At 39.5% G+C, this 14562-nt stretch overlaps 1 protein-coding gene and 1 long non-coding RNA gene across 2 annotated transcripts in view; one reads left to right on the top strand and one right to left on the bottom strand.

Annotated features, from left to right (window-relative positions):
* The window catches only part of LOC136330986 (uncharacterized), a 95978-nt gene extending 91600 nt beyond the window's left edge, over positions 1 to 4378 (bottom strand). The window contains exons 1-2 of the long non-coding RNA XR_010730422.1: positions 4258 to 4378; positions 2417 to 2510 (exon numbers count right to left, since the gene is read on the bottom strand). This is a non-coding gene — a long non-coding RNA (uncharacterized lncRNA). The remainder of the gene's footprint in view (positions 1 to 2416; positions 2511 to 4257) is intronic.
* PKN2 (protein kinase N2) overlaps positions 3903 to 14562 on the top strand; it is a 180263-nt gene continuing 169603 nt past the window's right edge. Inside the window, exon 1 of the mRNA XM_066268724.1 lies at positions 3903 to 4041. Coding sequence (XP_066124821.1) covers positions 3994 to 4041 — 48 coding nt within the window. The 5' untranslated portion in view covers positions 3903 to 3993. The remainder of the gene's footprint in view (positions 4042 to 14562) is intronic.

Here is a 14562-nt window from a genome sequence, read left to right as displayed (position 1 = left end):
GGTCGCAACATGGCGACGCCCAGGATGGGCAGAGCATCGCCCCCTGGTAGGCATGCCGGGTGGATCCTGGTCGGGCGCATGCGGGAGTCTGTCTGACTGTCTCTCCCCATTTCCAGCTTCAGAAAAATACAAAAAAAAAAAAAAAATAATAATAATAAATAAATAAATAAATATCTGAATGTCTGTTTCTCACCAACAACACAGAAACCAAAACAAAAAATAATGATAGTTGCCCTGGGTGAGTAGCTTGATGGATAGAATGGGATCTCAATATACCTAGGTTGTGGGTTCTATCCCCAGTCAGTACACAGACAAGAATCAACTAGTGAATGTATAAATAAGTAGAACAACAAATCAATCTCTCTCTCTCTTTAAAAATCATTAAAAATAAATGTTTTTAAAAAATGAAATTCAACTCTACTAGGATTTTTCCTGTAACATTTCTTTCACTTTAAAAATAAAAACAGAAAATAACATCTTCTAATTTCTGTTAATTGAAATGTTTCTATGTTTGGTGATTTTTAATTTTTAAAGACCTTTACCATATCTATAAAAAATGTTTAAAGGTGCCTGCATAACTAGTGATATAATCTAGACATATCTGAGGTCTTTAACTTCTTGTATAGACATGCGTTAAAAAAATTCTTTCATTTTCTTTACTGGTAAAATAAATTAGAACATAACTTCAGGTGAACTATACTCAGGATTCCCTAAAATCATTTGCAAATAGAGACCAAATACAACTCACCTAAATCAATATGTTATGGGTTTCCATTACAGCATTTTCAAGTGTGCTTCATTCTGATAAGTATGTTCATATACTATTACTTACACACAACATCCCTGCCCTTGAACAGATACTATGAGATAGGTAGCAGTTTTCAACTTCATTAAACTAATTTACTGTTTAAACCATTATATTTTTCCAGATTATCAAGCAGTTTCTTTATTTTGTCTTGGTCTCCCCTTCGTATTATACTACTTTCCCCAGCGTAACTAATTTCTGAAATAATTCCTATAACTTTAAAATCTTTTGTTTGTTTACATTTACATGTGATATGTAAAATTATAACTATCATTAATACTTGTTTTAGTACTAGACCTATGTAAAGTTTAACCTCTTTTTCGATGATAACAATTTTGAGGGACTATCTAATGCTGTGAGTTCAGTTTAAATGAGATTCTATTTTAAAGTGCTTATAGCAGCATGGTATGTTAAAACAAGCACAGGACCAGCAATTAGGAGTTTTAGGATCTAGGCTCCATTTCTGCCACTAAGTTGCCATGCTCCTAATTAGTAAAGTAAATTTTGGCTTATTTTTTTCTATTTATAATAATCAGGCTACACATTTTAAAGTTTCTTCTAGTTCTAATATTCCATGGTACTAAAAATGTGAAGGTTTTCTGTCTTACATCTATATTCATTTTCCTTAAATAATTATTTCTAAGTCCTTACACAGGTAATTTAAAATTTCATCTTTTGGGGGGTAGGGGACAGAGACAGAGAGAGAGTCAGAGGGATAGACAGGAACAGACAGACAGGAAGGAAGAGAGATGAGAAGCATCAATTCTTTACTGCAGCACCTTAATTGTTCATTGATTGCTTTCTCATATGGCCCTTGACCGGTGACCTACAGCAGAGCAAGGGACCCCTTGCTCAAGCCAGTGACCTTGGGCTTCAAGCCAGCAACCTCTGGACTCAAGCCAGTGACCATGGGGTCATATCTGTGATCCCACCCCGTGGGATCAAGCCAGCCACCCCGTGCTCAAGCCGGTGAGACAGTGCTCAAGCCAGATGAGCTTGTGTTTAAGCAACCTCGGGGTTTCAAACCTGGGTCCTTCACGTCCCAGTCTAATGCTCTAACCACATGGCACCACTGCCTGGTCAGGCTAAAATTCCATCATTGTTAGAAGCACCTATTATTTGCATGTCGGTCATATCAAATCCATTCTGGAATAAGGCAAGGTAAAGATAAGCAATATTTCTGCATGCATTTAATGCCACTGCATTGCATACTTATAATTGGTAAGATAGTAATTGTTGTTATGTATTTTTTATTACACAGAATATCATATATATACATATATATATATATATATTTGAATTCAGTGCTTCCCTCAAATTTCATGCCTACCATTTAAAATTGCATTGTAGTGGTTTGTACACAAGCCTCTTTCTCTAAAGGATTCAGTCACACCAGGGCTCAATCACTCCAGGGACAAAAACTCTTTCTTAATCCTAGTTGTTAACTCCAGGACCTAGAATACTCACTGTCTGGTTCTTAGCTACCAGGCAGGACATTTATAATCTGGTTTTTACAAGTCTTGTATATATTTATATATTTAAATTACCATTTTTCAACCAAGGCAATGCATTAAACATATAAACAGTTGTAAATTTTTTTGAGATGCATACCAGAAAAATTCTTTATCACATATCATGAGCTGGAGTTCACAAAATGTGGTCACAGAAGTCCAGACCTCATCAAACGTTTGCTAAATGCAGGAGACTTGAGAAGACAAAAAGATAAACGTTAAATCCCAGCATCAGTCCAACAGATCTTAGATGGAGTGTAAGACAAGTACAAAATTGTATACATACTTCTTAAGAAGTATGCCAAATAAGCCATTATTCAAGTAGCTATCTAACTAAATATATCCCTATCACTCTCTCCAAGTGGCTTTTAACAAAGCCGTTGTATTGTATTTCAGCTTCAAATGATCTAAAGGGAGGCAGTTGTCCAGAATATTCATTCACTGTTCAGGCAAAACAAAAGCTACCTGTTGGGAGACTTTCTTGGACATTCTTAAATACTATACAGTCATTTTTGAAACCTAAATTCACACTATTTAGCTGTATGTTGCTATTGGTTAGCTAGGATGTTTACTACACCAAGGGATGTTGGCTTTTTTCCCATCTGTGGGGTTGATCCCGCCCCACCTCCTTCAGTTTAAATTCAGTTAAAATTATTCAAGAAGCCAGCTAATTAAATTCTAAACTGTGGTATTCACAGACAAACCATAGCTCAGCGCTTGGGAAAAGGCACCTCTCAAAAGACTGCGCGTTAAAAGTTGCCAAGAATCGCGAGCCGCCTGCACTTCTTAAAAAGTCCAGACCACACCCCGACTGAGCCCCGAGCACCTTACTGGTCCGAAAGCGCGCTGGGGTGGGAGGGAGCAAAAGGCGCGATTAAAATGCTAGGGTTGGTGGGGAGTAGGGAAGTAATCCATAACGTCTCAGTTCCGATTGTGGAGGTTAGAAATGGGACCGTTTTCTCTAAGGCTAAACTTCAGAAAGAGAAAACGGCCTGGGGAGAAAGCAAACAAAAACCGGCGAGCAGGCGCCCGAGTTGTAGCGTTCACAGTGAGGGCCGTTAAACGAGGGCGAGCGGGCGCGTTGGCGTCTCCCTCTTCCCGCCTCCCCAGACGCGAGCCCAGTCCTTTCCGCGCATGACACCCCTTCGGGGCCCACCGGCTGCCCCACCTCGGAGCCGGGTCGAAGGCCGCTCCGCCCCACTCGGGGTCCTCTCCGCCCCACCTTTCCAGCCCGGCGGGAGGGAGCGGGCCGGCCGTCACGTGTCCTAGCAGCCGCCAAGTGAGGCCGCTTTTGCGACGCAGTGACAGCTAAATGGTGCGACAGGAGGAGCCTGCAGCCGCGGCCGCTGCGCCCCGCACCGAAAGGCTTGAGGCGGCTCCTGGCGTCTCCCTAAGGGAGCGACTGGGCGGACAGAATCCGGCGCGGGAGGGCGGCGGCGGCGGCGGGCGGGTGGCGAGGGGGAGCCTGCTCCGAGTGCCCTCGCTCCCCGCCGCTCTCCATGAGCCCGGCGAAGTAAGCCGCGCCTCCAGCAGGGGCTGCGCCTCCATGAATCTCTAGTCTTGTTTTTTTTTTTTTCTTTCTCTCCCCGCTGCTCACCCCCCTCCCCAAGTCCCGTCCCGCCTTCTCCCTTCGCGAGCGGCGGTCGCGTCCAGGTGCGGAGTCCATAGCGGAGTGCAATGGCGTCCAACCCCGAACGGGGGGAGATTTTGCTCACGGAACTGCAGGTAAGGGCCGCGGCCCCGGGGGGCGAGGCGCCGGGAAGAGACAGGGAGAGTATGCCCGGGGTCGGGGGCCGATGGAAGCGCTGCGGCCGCCGCGCCCCTGGCCCGCTAAGTGCGGAACCTTGGGGATGTCAGTGGGGAGCCGCTTCCTTCGGGAGCCGCTTCCTTCGGGAGCCGGACCCTCCCGCCAGAGCCTTGGCTGTCCAGTGCTGTAGATACCTGCCAGAGGGACCCCAGCTCTGCCCGCAGCCGGGGTCTGCTCTCTCCCGGTCCCCAGAGCGGCCAGCTCGCCACCCCTCCGCGGTGTCAGAGCGGCGGGCCGCCGCCCCCGCCGTCCACTCCCTTCCCTGCCGGCCCGGCCCTCCAGCTTGCGCCGGTACACCGCTGCTCCGTCCGACTCCTTTGAATGACTCCCAAGCTGTGTTCTCGTCCCTCCCCTTCCCCTCAGACTCGCACAAAGAGCGCCCCCATAACTTCCAGCCCCTGGACAAGTGGTTTCTTGGGTGTTTTTTGTTTTGTTTTGGTTTTTGTGTTTGTTTTTTTCCCTTTAAATGCTGGCTTGACTTCACCGGCTCTCTTCAAGTGACTATTTCTTTCGAGAGCTACCCTTTTTTCTTTTTTACCAAGTAATAGATGTGGTCCCCCTTCTCAGCTACTTCTCCCTTCTCAGCTACTCCGTACTCGTATTAGGAAGCTTAGATGCTGATGCTTTTCAGACTTTCATTTTCCCTCCGGTTTGAACACCAGAGAAAAGGCTAGAGAAGTTGTTTACAAATGAGAAAGTAGAGGACTAAGGGAAAATGCTAGGCACCGCGTGCCTGCAGAACAGGAGAACAAACTGGGCCCCTTAATTAGTTAAGCCTATCTCTAGTAGCAATATTATTGTTTCCCATTTACAGCTGAATATTTGATGATGCAAGCATGATTTTTGTTTTTAGATCTCTGTGATGTACAAGGGTACCTATGCTAGCTACCCTGTTGGGTTTATTTTTCATTATTTTGGAGTTTCCCAGAGATGTTTACATCTGGATTAAAATTTCCTGCCTATTTTTTTTACTTAAACTTATTTTGGTTTGTTTTAATGTAGCGTCTTCTGTAAGAGAAGAACATATAACATGCTTACATTTTTTTCTGTACGTTAGGTAGTTACTTTTTTTTAGACAGTTTAGACACTGAAGGGTTGATTCTTGATGTCACAGTTAAGTATTGTAACTGCTTCTAAGTTTTTTGCCTTTCAAATATGTTTTTCAATGATCCTTGCATAAGCTTGGTATGTTGCCACAAGATGTAAGCGTGAGTGTATTATTATAATACCTAATATTTCCTACACAAAAATAAGAGGTTTCAACAAGGGACACCAATGCACTGCTTCAAAATTGGGATCCTTTGGAAATGCAAAGCTGAATTTCATATCGTTGAACATGTTACTAAATAGTATTTTAATTACTCTTAGCCTTTTATAAGGAAGTCTTATAGCATACCACATTTGCTAAGTAAATGGAATTTATTGCTTTAATTTACATGAGCTTTTAAAATGAAGTTTGAGGCACAATTGAAAATTATTCCTTTGCATAGTCTTGAATTATGAAAATCATACTTTGTTTCTCATTCAGAAAAAATCATGAAAATGACAGGAACATTTTTCTTTGAATGGAGTGGATTCAGAATTATAAAGTATTTGGCATCCTTATTTGTATTTTATAGGACATTAGCATAAACGACATTTACTTTGACACTGGACTTGAAAACTTTTTTCATGTGTATTAAAATATAACATTTGGGGACTTTTAATAAGACTAGTTTTGACAATAACAACGAAGCAAGTTAGAGGGAAGAAAAAGGAAATTAAATATGAATATTTAAAAAATTGGACCAACATAAGGAAACATAGTTAGACTTTTAAATAAACTAAAATGTAATCGGCAGAAAAAGAATAGTTTTTATTAAGTGTTATATATATCCAGGGCATTTTTCTTATTGTATTTGACTCTCAGTTTGAATAACAGTTATTGCATTTGAACTTCATTATGTTTATTAAAATAACTGAGAGTGTTATTTTATCAGCACTTAACATAAATGGTGATAAATTTTGTCGCACTAAGCATACCATCAATTCAAACATTTTATTATTTCATTGGGTCAAGAATCTAGTATATAATAACCAAATACTTATCAATAATGCTGGAAGAACCAGTTTTTTTAAAAAGCTTATGAGTTTGAATTTATTTAATTGTTTAGAATGAAGTCTTTAATGCATCTCTGTCAAACTATTTTAAGTACTTAAATAGTAATTTATGTACCAAGTTTTCAGACTTGTGTATAGTAGTTCAAAACTGTTTACTTTGCTGTATCTTGTCTCTGAAATAGTTGTTTCACTCTGAAAGTTGCGTATTACCTACTTTTAATCAAATTGGTATTTACTTAGAAAAATTATATATCCAACATGCTAAAATTATTTTTTAAAATTATATTGTAAAATTTGAAATACTTTACAATTTGACCTGAAGTTGGGTTATTAATAATCTTTGGTTGTAGAAAGACAAAACAAAGAAAAGATAAAACTACTGTACTTTGTCTTGTTAATTTCCTATAGTATTTCTATGGAGTAATGTTAAAGTACACACAAACTTTGATGGCTAACTTCAAAGTGTAAGGAGAAATATTTACTGTAGTGAAAATTAAAATAGGCTGTTTAAAAATATTAAATTAATTGACAATTTCTAATTTTTATCTCTTGTGTCCTCTTCTCTTTATTTTTTATTTTAAATGTAGTAAGAAGCTTAATGAGATACTTTTGTGATGCCAAACAAGTGACAGTTTATTTTTAAGAAAACTGGATTAGTGAAAACTATATAAAGAATCTTAAAATGAAAATCTAGGCTAATTTTATAGAATGCAGACCATAATGTTGAGTAATACACTAATAAATTACCTTGTTAATGGAGATTCATCTTCATCAAAATGCCTGTTAAAATGTTGAGAATCTGAAATTCCATTCTCAGCAGAATTTAGGTAGAGGTGACTTGCTCAGTTGGAAGACTGAAGTAGTTAGTTAGCCTTATGTTATATGGATTCATTTCAAGAAACATTTATTGAGTACTTACCAAAGCTATACTGGAGTATAGAAACATGACAAGATATCATTTTCACTTTCTGGAAGTGAGTACAGATAACATTAATAGATTACTTGCTGTATGTCAGACATTGTTCTTGGTACCCTATACACCTTATTTTTTAGAACATTCCAATAAGCTGGATGGGTGTTATTTCCATTTTACAGATCAAGAAATTAAGTTCAGGGACGATTAGCAAATTGTTCATGGTCACACTGTAAGTCTGAGTTTGAATTCAGATCTATATGTTTGCCACTACACAATTCTTTAAGCTGCCACAGTTCTGTGGACCCGTAAATGTTTTGCATTCCAATATGGTAGATTTGTAAACTTTCTAAAAATTGGCCTAAAATGTACTTAACCAGAGTTCACTTTAATATAAACTTCATACTACTTGTTAAGTTCCTCTATAACAAGGAAAAAGGATTTCCACGTTCTATTTGGTAGTATATAATTTAGCAGTACCTTATTATTGTGGATAAGGTGTGATATTCTACAAGGAATAACAAACAGTACCAATAACTTTTTTCAAGTTCTCTTCATTTAAAAATTACTGTTTCTGATGAAAGTTAAATGTTTGCCCAAAACATTCCAAAAGATTTTATATTTCTCTAGACTCATAAGTAAACTTTGCTTTAAAAGTTTAAGTTTATATATAACCAAGCTATGTGCTTGGCACTTAGTAGATACTGAATATATTGATGAGAAGGCTCCGTTTGTCCACTAGGCTGAGAAATGTCTTGACTGTTCTAAGAGTTGATTATAATCATTGACATAAGAAATTATTTTTTTAAATTTACATTTCTAATCTCATGTCTCAAAAATTCCCTTGACGAATTCAAAAGGGATTTCTGTACTAGTTATGCTATACCTACATGTAGCCCACCTTTATTTTATCTATTTGATGGGAAATGAGGAGGTGGCATCTACTTTTGCAGTGATACTGGAAAGGGGGAGATCTCTATGTTGGGAGAATTAAGGTTTTTACATAGGTTTGAAGAATGGAGTATGAGAAGGTACGCAGGATAGGTAAGATAGATTTTACAGTTTTGTTTTTTTAGTTATAAAAGTGATACATGTTCCTTGTAGGTAATTTGGAAAATGTAGAAAAGCATAAGAGAAAAGAAAATGTGCTCAGAGATAACTGACAAACTTTCCAATTTATAAACCCTGTGATATTTGAGCCCCCTTTCCTCCTATTTTTATTGGAATGTATTTATTTTTAAAACATTGTATAATTTTAAGATGTTCAACATACTTGATATTTTTCTTCCCTTTATCTCATTTTACTTACTAGACTTTTTAAAGAGAAATTAAGTTCATAGAGTTTTAAGATAGAGATAGCTATAGGTTGAAAAAGTTTTTGCTACTAGTTCTAGGTAAGTGGATTTAACTAGCATCATTAAATATTTAAATAAGTGCGAGTACAGTATGAACTTATAGACAATGATTCATAGCATTGACTGAACAATAAACCAATATAGTTTGCAGCTTAGACTCTATTATTGCTCTTACTTATGCATACTTGATTGAATAAGACATATCTTTAAATAAATTGCCAACTTTTTATTGACTACCAAGGTAAGGAAAACATATCTGCTGAAACTAGTGTTATAAAGTAATGGCTCTAAAATTGATCATGTTTTTCTGTCCTCTGTAATTAGTATAGTAGAGATCAGTTCTAGTCTTGTACAACTTGTACTATTTGTATCTGATCAGTGTTTAAATAGGGAGGTAGAGGCGAGGCACATTCTTTGTTTACCCCAGGACTTTGCATCTGATTCCTTGAGTTCTCTGTTTCTGCTTTTCAAATTTGACAACAGTTAATTTTTATGCTTTTTACCAGTTTATTCCTATGTGTTATACCTTTAAACAAATTGGGAGAGTGGAGTAGTAGTTTATGGAGATGAAGACTGTTACTTTCAGAAGCATACATGCTACTTGAATAGAATAGTTAATTTTGCGTCATTTCCTAGGAAACTGTATTGTGTTGAACAGTTGTCAGATGGCTATTTCAGAAACCAGTTTTAGCTAGAGTATGAAAAAATCGTGACATTTAATATGATTAACTTTAGATAAACAGCAGAATTCAAACTTGGTCGCAAAGTTAAAAAGTTGTAAACTAGTGAAAAGCTTTAAAAAGATATTTAAAATTTGAGAAAAACATTCTAATGAAAAAGTAACCTCTAATTTTTAGAAAAGCAGAGTAGAGGCCATTTATTTTGATACACATCTAGTTTCTCTTAATTTTATCTGATGAAATCTTCTAGCTTTGTTGCCAACATTCTGTTTTTCACAATCACAAAAATTAAATTTATGTAACATTGTGTACATAAATTTTGTCTGTTAGAAATAAAGAACAAGAAAAAGTCTAGAAGGAGTGTATTTGCTGATAATAAATACCTTGGATTAGAACGTAAATGTTAGGTTAATGTCACATTATAAAGATGAATTGATACATAAGAATTAAATAACATATGGCATTATTAAGATTTATCTATTTTAGAAACTTGAAAGTGATTACTTTTTCTGATTGGTTAAAATTTTACATACTGCCCTGGCTCACAAATACCTTAATTTATTGGAAAGTTGTTATGGCAACATTTGGAATTTATTTTAGATTATTGAAGACATGTTTTCCACCCAGTACAGGTGATAAATAACATATCTTTCGACATTAATCATTATTTTTTCTTTCCTATAGTTACTACCTTAGTGATTCTTTACAGAGGTGCTTGTTGCATGTTTCAGAATTTTCACTGAACAAATTTCATCAAAATTTTGAATATTTTTCTTTTATTAAACCTTAGGAACAGTGTATAATGTTAATCATTATCTGTAGCATTGTAATAAGCACCCATGGATTATCACTCATTCCCCTGAAAAGCTATGAGCTTAACTTACATATGGTTTTTCTCCTTTTATCTCCCCACCTCCACCTTCTTTTTTTTTTTTTTTTGTATTTTTCTGAAGCTGGAAACGGGGAGAGACAGTCAGACAGACTCCCGCATACGCCCGACCGGGATCCACCCGGCACACCCACCAGGGGCACGCTCTGCCCACCAGGGGCCGATGCTCTGCCCCTGCGGGGCATGGGGCAGAGGCCAAGGAGCCATCCCCAGCACCCGGGCCATCTTTGCTCCAATGGAGCCTTGGCTGCGTGAGGGGAAGAGAGAGACAGAGAGGAAGGGGGGGGGGCGGAGAAGCAAATGGGCGCTTCTCCTATGTGCCCTGACCGGGAATCGAACCTGGGTCCCCCCGCACTCCAGGCTGACGCTCTACCGCTGAGCCAACTGGCCAGGACCCACCTCCACCTTCTTATCAACCATGGTAATTATCATCTTGAATTCTGTTTATTGCCCTGGCCGGTTGGCTCAGCGGTAGAGCGTCGGCCTAGCGTGCGGAGGACCCGGGTTCGATTCCTGGCCAGGGCACACAGGAGAAGCGCCCATTTGCTTCTCCACCCCTCCGCCGCGCTTTCCTCTCTGTCTCTCTCTTCCCCTCCCGCAGCCAAGGCTCCATTGGAGCAAAGATGGCCCGGGCGCTGGGGATGGCTCTGTGGCCTCTGCCTCAGGCACTAGAGTGGCTCTGGTCGCAACATGGCGACGCCCCCTGGTGGGCAGAGCATCGCCCCACGGTGGGCGTGCCGGGTGGATCCCGGTCGGGCGCATGCGGGAGTCTGTCTGACTGTCTCTCCCTGTTTCCAGCTTCAGAAAAATGGAAAGAAAAAAAAAGAATTCTGTTTATTGTCTCGCTTTCTTTGTATATTTTCATTGGATATATAGTTCTAAAAGATACATCTTTTATTTTAGTTGTTTTTATATAGTTGTATTGAATCTGTTCCTCCCTCCCATGGTTGATACATCCATATTATTGGATATTGCTGTAGTCATTTATTTTATTTTTTTTATTTTTTTAAGACTTTGTTCATTGGGGGGGGAAGATAGAGAGAGAGAGAGAGAGAGAGAGAGAGAGAGAGAAGGGGAGGAGGAGCAGGAAGCATCAACTCCCATATGTGTCTTGACCAGGCAAGCCCAGGTGTTGAACCGGCGACCTCAGCGTTCCAGGTCGATGCTTTATCCACTGCACCACCACAGGTCAGGCTGTAGTCACTCATTTTAATTGTATATTTCATTAACTAAAGTATTCACCACCTCCTTATTGAATATTTATCCATTCTCTCTCCTTTGTTGGGCATTAATTATTTTCTGTTTTTTGTCATTGTGAGCAGAGCTGCAATGGACATTCTGTGTACTTTTTATTATAATTATATATACCTGTTTCTATTAATTATATACCTAAAAGTTAAAATTGCTGCCTCACACGGTAGGTGAATGCCCAGCTCTTGGAGATGATGCCTAGCTTCTGATGTGGTTGAGCCAAATTATACTTTTTACATACATATTTATATCTGCAATATGTGAGATAAAAAAGTTCCTTTGGTTATCCATCCTCTTCAACATTTGATCCCATCTTTTAATTTTTACAAATTAGAAGGGTGTAATGTGCTGTATCATTGTCTTGATTTTCATTTTCCTGATCACTGATGTGGAACATTTTTTTTTTTTTTTTTTCCTGAAGCTGGAAACGGGGAGAGACAGACTCCCGCATGCGCCCGACCGGGATCCATCCGGCACGCCCACCAGGGGTGACGCTCTGCCCACCAGGGGGCGATGCTCTGCCGCGACCAGAGCCACTCTAGCGCCTGGGGCAGAGGCCTAGGAGCCATCCCCAGCGCCTGGGCCATCTTTGCTCCAGTGGAGCCTTGGCTGCGGGAGGGGAAGAGAGAGACAGAGAGGAAGGAGGGGGTGGGGGTGGAGAAGCAAATGGGCGCTTCTCCTATGTGCCCTGGCCGGGAATCGAATCCGGGTCCCCCGCACGCCAGGCTGACGCTCTACCGCTGAGCCAACTGGCCAGGGCCTTTCTTTTTATGTTTATTGGCCTTTTTTTTTTTTTTTTTTGACAGGAGGGAGGAGATAGGGAGGCAGACTTCCACATGCACCCTGACCAGATCTTCCTGGCAACCCTGTGTGGGGTCCATGCTTGAGTACCAAGATATTTTTAGCTGCCAAGGCTAATGAGCTGGGACCAGCCAAGCTATCATCAGAGAAGGAAGGAGGGACAGAAGGAAGGGGAGTGAGGGGGAGAGAAGCAGATGGTCACTTCCCCATTGTGCCCTGACTGGGAATCGAACCTGGGACGTCTGCACCTGGCCAACTCGCTTATCTACTGAGCCACCAGCCAGGGCTGCCTTTTTGTTTTCAATGGAATTCCTCTTTGTGTCTCTTGCTGATTTTTGTGTTTTTCTCATGGATTTGTAAGAGTTCTTTTTATTTATTTATTTTTTTCTGAAGCTGGAAACGGGGAGAGACAGACAGATTCCCGCATGCGCCTGGCACAGCCACCAGGGGCGAGGCTCTGCCCACCAGGGGACGATGCTCTGCCCCTCCGGGGCGTCGCTCTGGAGTTCTTTATATTCATGTTAATCTTTCATGTATGTCCTTAATGTCTTTTCTCGGTTTGTAACATGTCTTTTCACTTTTTTTTTTTTTTAACAGAGAGAGAGTCAGAGAGAGGGATAGATAGGGACAGACAGACAGGAACGGAGATGAGAAGCATCAATCATCAGTTTTTTGTTGTGACACCTTAGTTGTTCATTGATTGCTTTCGCATATGTGCCTTGACCGTGGGGTTACAGCAGAGCGAGTAACCCCTTGCTTGAGCCAGCAACCTTGGGTCCAAGCTGGTGAGCTTTGCTCAAACCAGATGAGCCCACGCTCAAGCTAGAGAGCTCGGGGTCTTGAACCTGGGTCCTCAGCATCCCAGTCTGATGCTCTATCCACTGTGCCACCGCCTGGTCAGGCTCTTTTCACTTTTTATAGGTAATTTGTGTGAGGTACAGTTTTAAATGTTTTACCTTTATGGCAGATATTCAGAATTATTCACATCATTCTGATCTGTGAGCCTGCACTTAATACCTGTTCTAGATTTTATTGAAAGGGTCAAGTTACTTTGTTTATGATTTGTAGATTCAGTTATCCAAATGAACAACCATAGAAAGTTGTATAAAATATTGCGTCGCTTAACACATCCTAGACACTTAAAGTTAAGTTGACTCAAAGAATGAATTTAGAAGCAAAGAAATAGTGAAAATTCTACAATTAAATAGTTCAACTGTTCACTTTTCCCCAATCTGTGTCTCATTAGTGAAAAATACTTATTACTAGTCATTTTTAATATATGATTCACTTGAAGGGCAATATATTCTAAGTATAGAATTATATATGAATTGGTTGTTTCGTTATATGCATAGCTTGTCAAAATGCTGAAGTTGGTTAGATTTAATATTAGATTAAAAAAACCAAAATATTATTTTCTTGCAGAATTTGCTGGTATTGACAAACCTGAAATCCTATAGGCAATTTTTGTCATTACTGTGGCATCTTTTGATGAAAAAAAAATTTTAATTTTAGTCAAATTTGTTAATCTTTTCCTTTATTGTAGTTACCGTTTAAGAAATTGTGTCTTGCCTGACCAGGTGGTGGCTCAGTGGATAGAGCATCAGACCGGGATGCTGAGGACCCAGGTTCGAGACCCCGAGGTCGCCAGCTTGAACATGGGTTCATCTGGTTTGAGCAAAAGCTCACCACCTTGGACCCAAGGTCACTGGCTCGAGCAAGGGGTTACTCGGTCTGCTGAAGGCCCACGGTCAAGGCACATATGAGAAAGCAATCCATGAACAACTAAGGTGTCTCAGTGTGCAATCAAAAACTAATGACTGATGCTTCTCATCTCTCCGTTCCTGTCTGTCTGTCCCTGTCTATCCCTCTCTCTGAATCTCTCTGTCTCTGTTAAAAAAAAAAAAAAAAGCCGAGATACTAAAAAAAAAAGAAAAAAAATTGTGTCTTACTCAGGGTCTAACAATCACCAGATTTTCTACTGAGTTTTGAAGTTTTATTTTTTACATTTAAATTGATACATTTGGATCTGATTTTTTAATATGGAGTAAAACAAAGGTGTGAGTTTTTTTATTTTAAAAGTAATATTTTGTATGAATCTTACAATGTAAATTTAAAATAGAACACTTCTGTTTTTAGGACAGAAATATTTCTGAATAGTCTTACTTAATTTTTGCAAGTTAGAAGTTAAGATTACATCATACTAGTTTATGTAATAAACTATACCTGAAGTTATTTTTACATAAATCATCAGTAGCTCATTTTTCCCTTATAGTACCAGTTTTTGTTTCTTCTACTTTTTGTTGCATCCCCAAAGCCTTGGGTCAGTAAAATTCTTGATTTAAACTCGTTAGCTCCCCTCACATTGCCCAGTTGTAGCTTAAACCCTTAATATTTTCTTAAGTCATCCAACAATTCCTCTTCCTTAGTTTTCAGCAAATCACCCACCTACT

This window comes from Saccopteryx bilineata, chromosome 3, assembly GCF_036850765.1.
Source record: "Saccopteryx bilineata isolate mSacBil1 chromosome 3, mSacBil1_pri_phased_curated, whole genome shotgun sequence".
Taxonomy (NCBI): domain Eukaryota; kingdom Metazoa; phylum Chordata; class Mammalia; order Chiroptera; family Emballonuridae; genus Saccopteryx; species Saccopteryx bilineata.
Note: the sequence above shows the minus strand (reverse complement) of the source record. Positions and strands in the feature narration are given on the sequence as shown.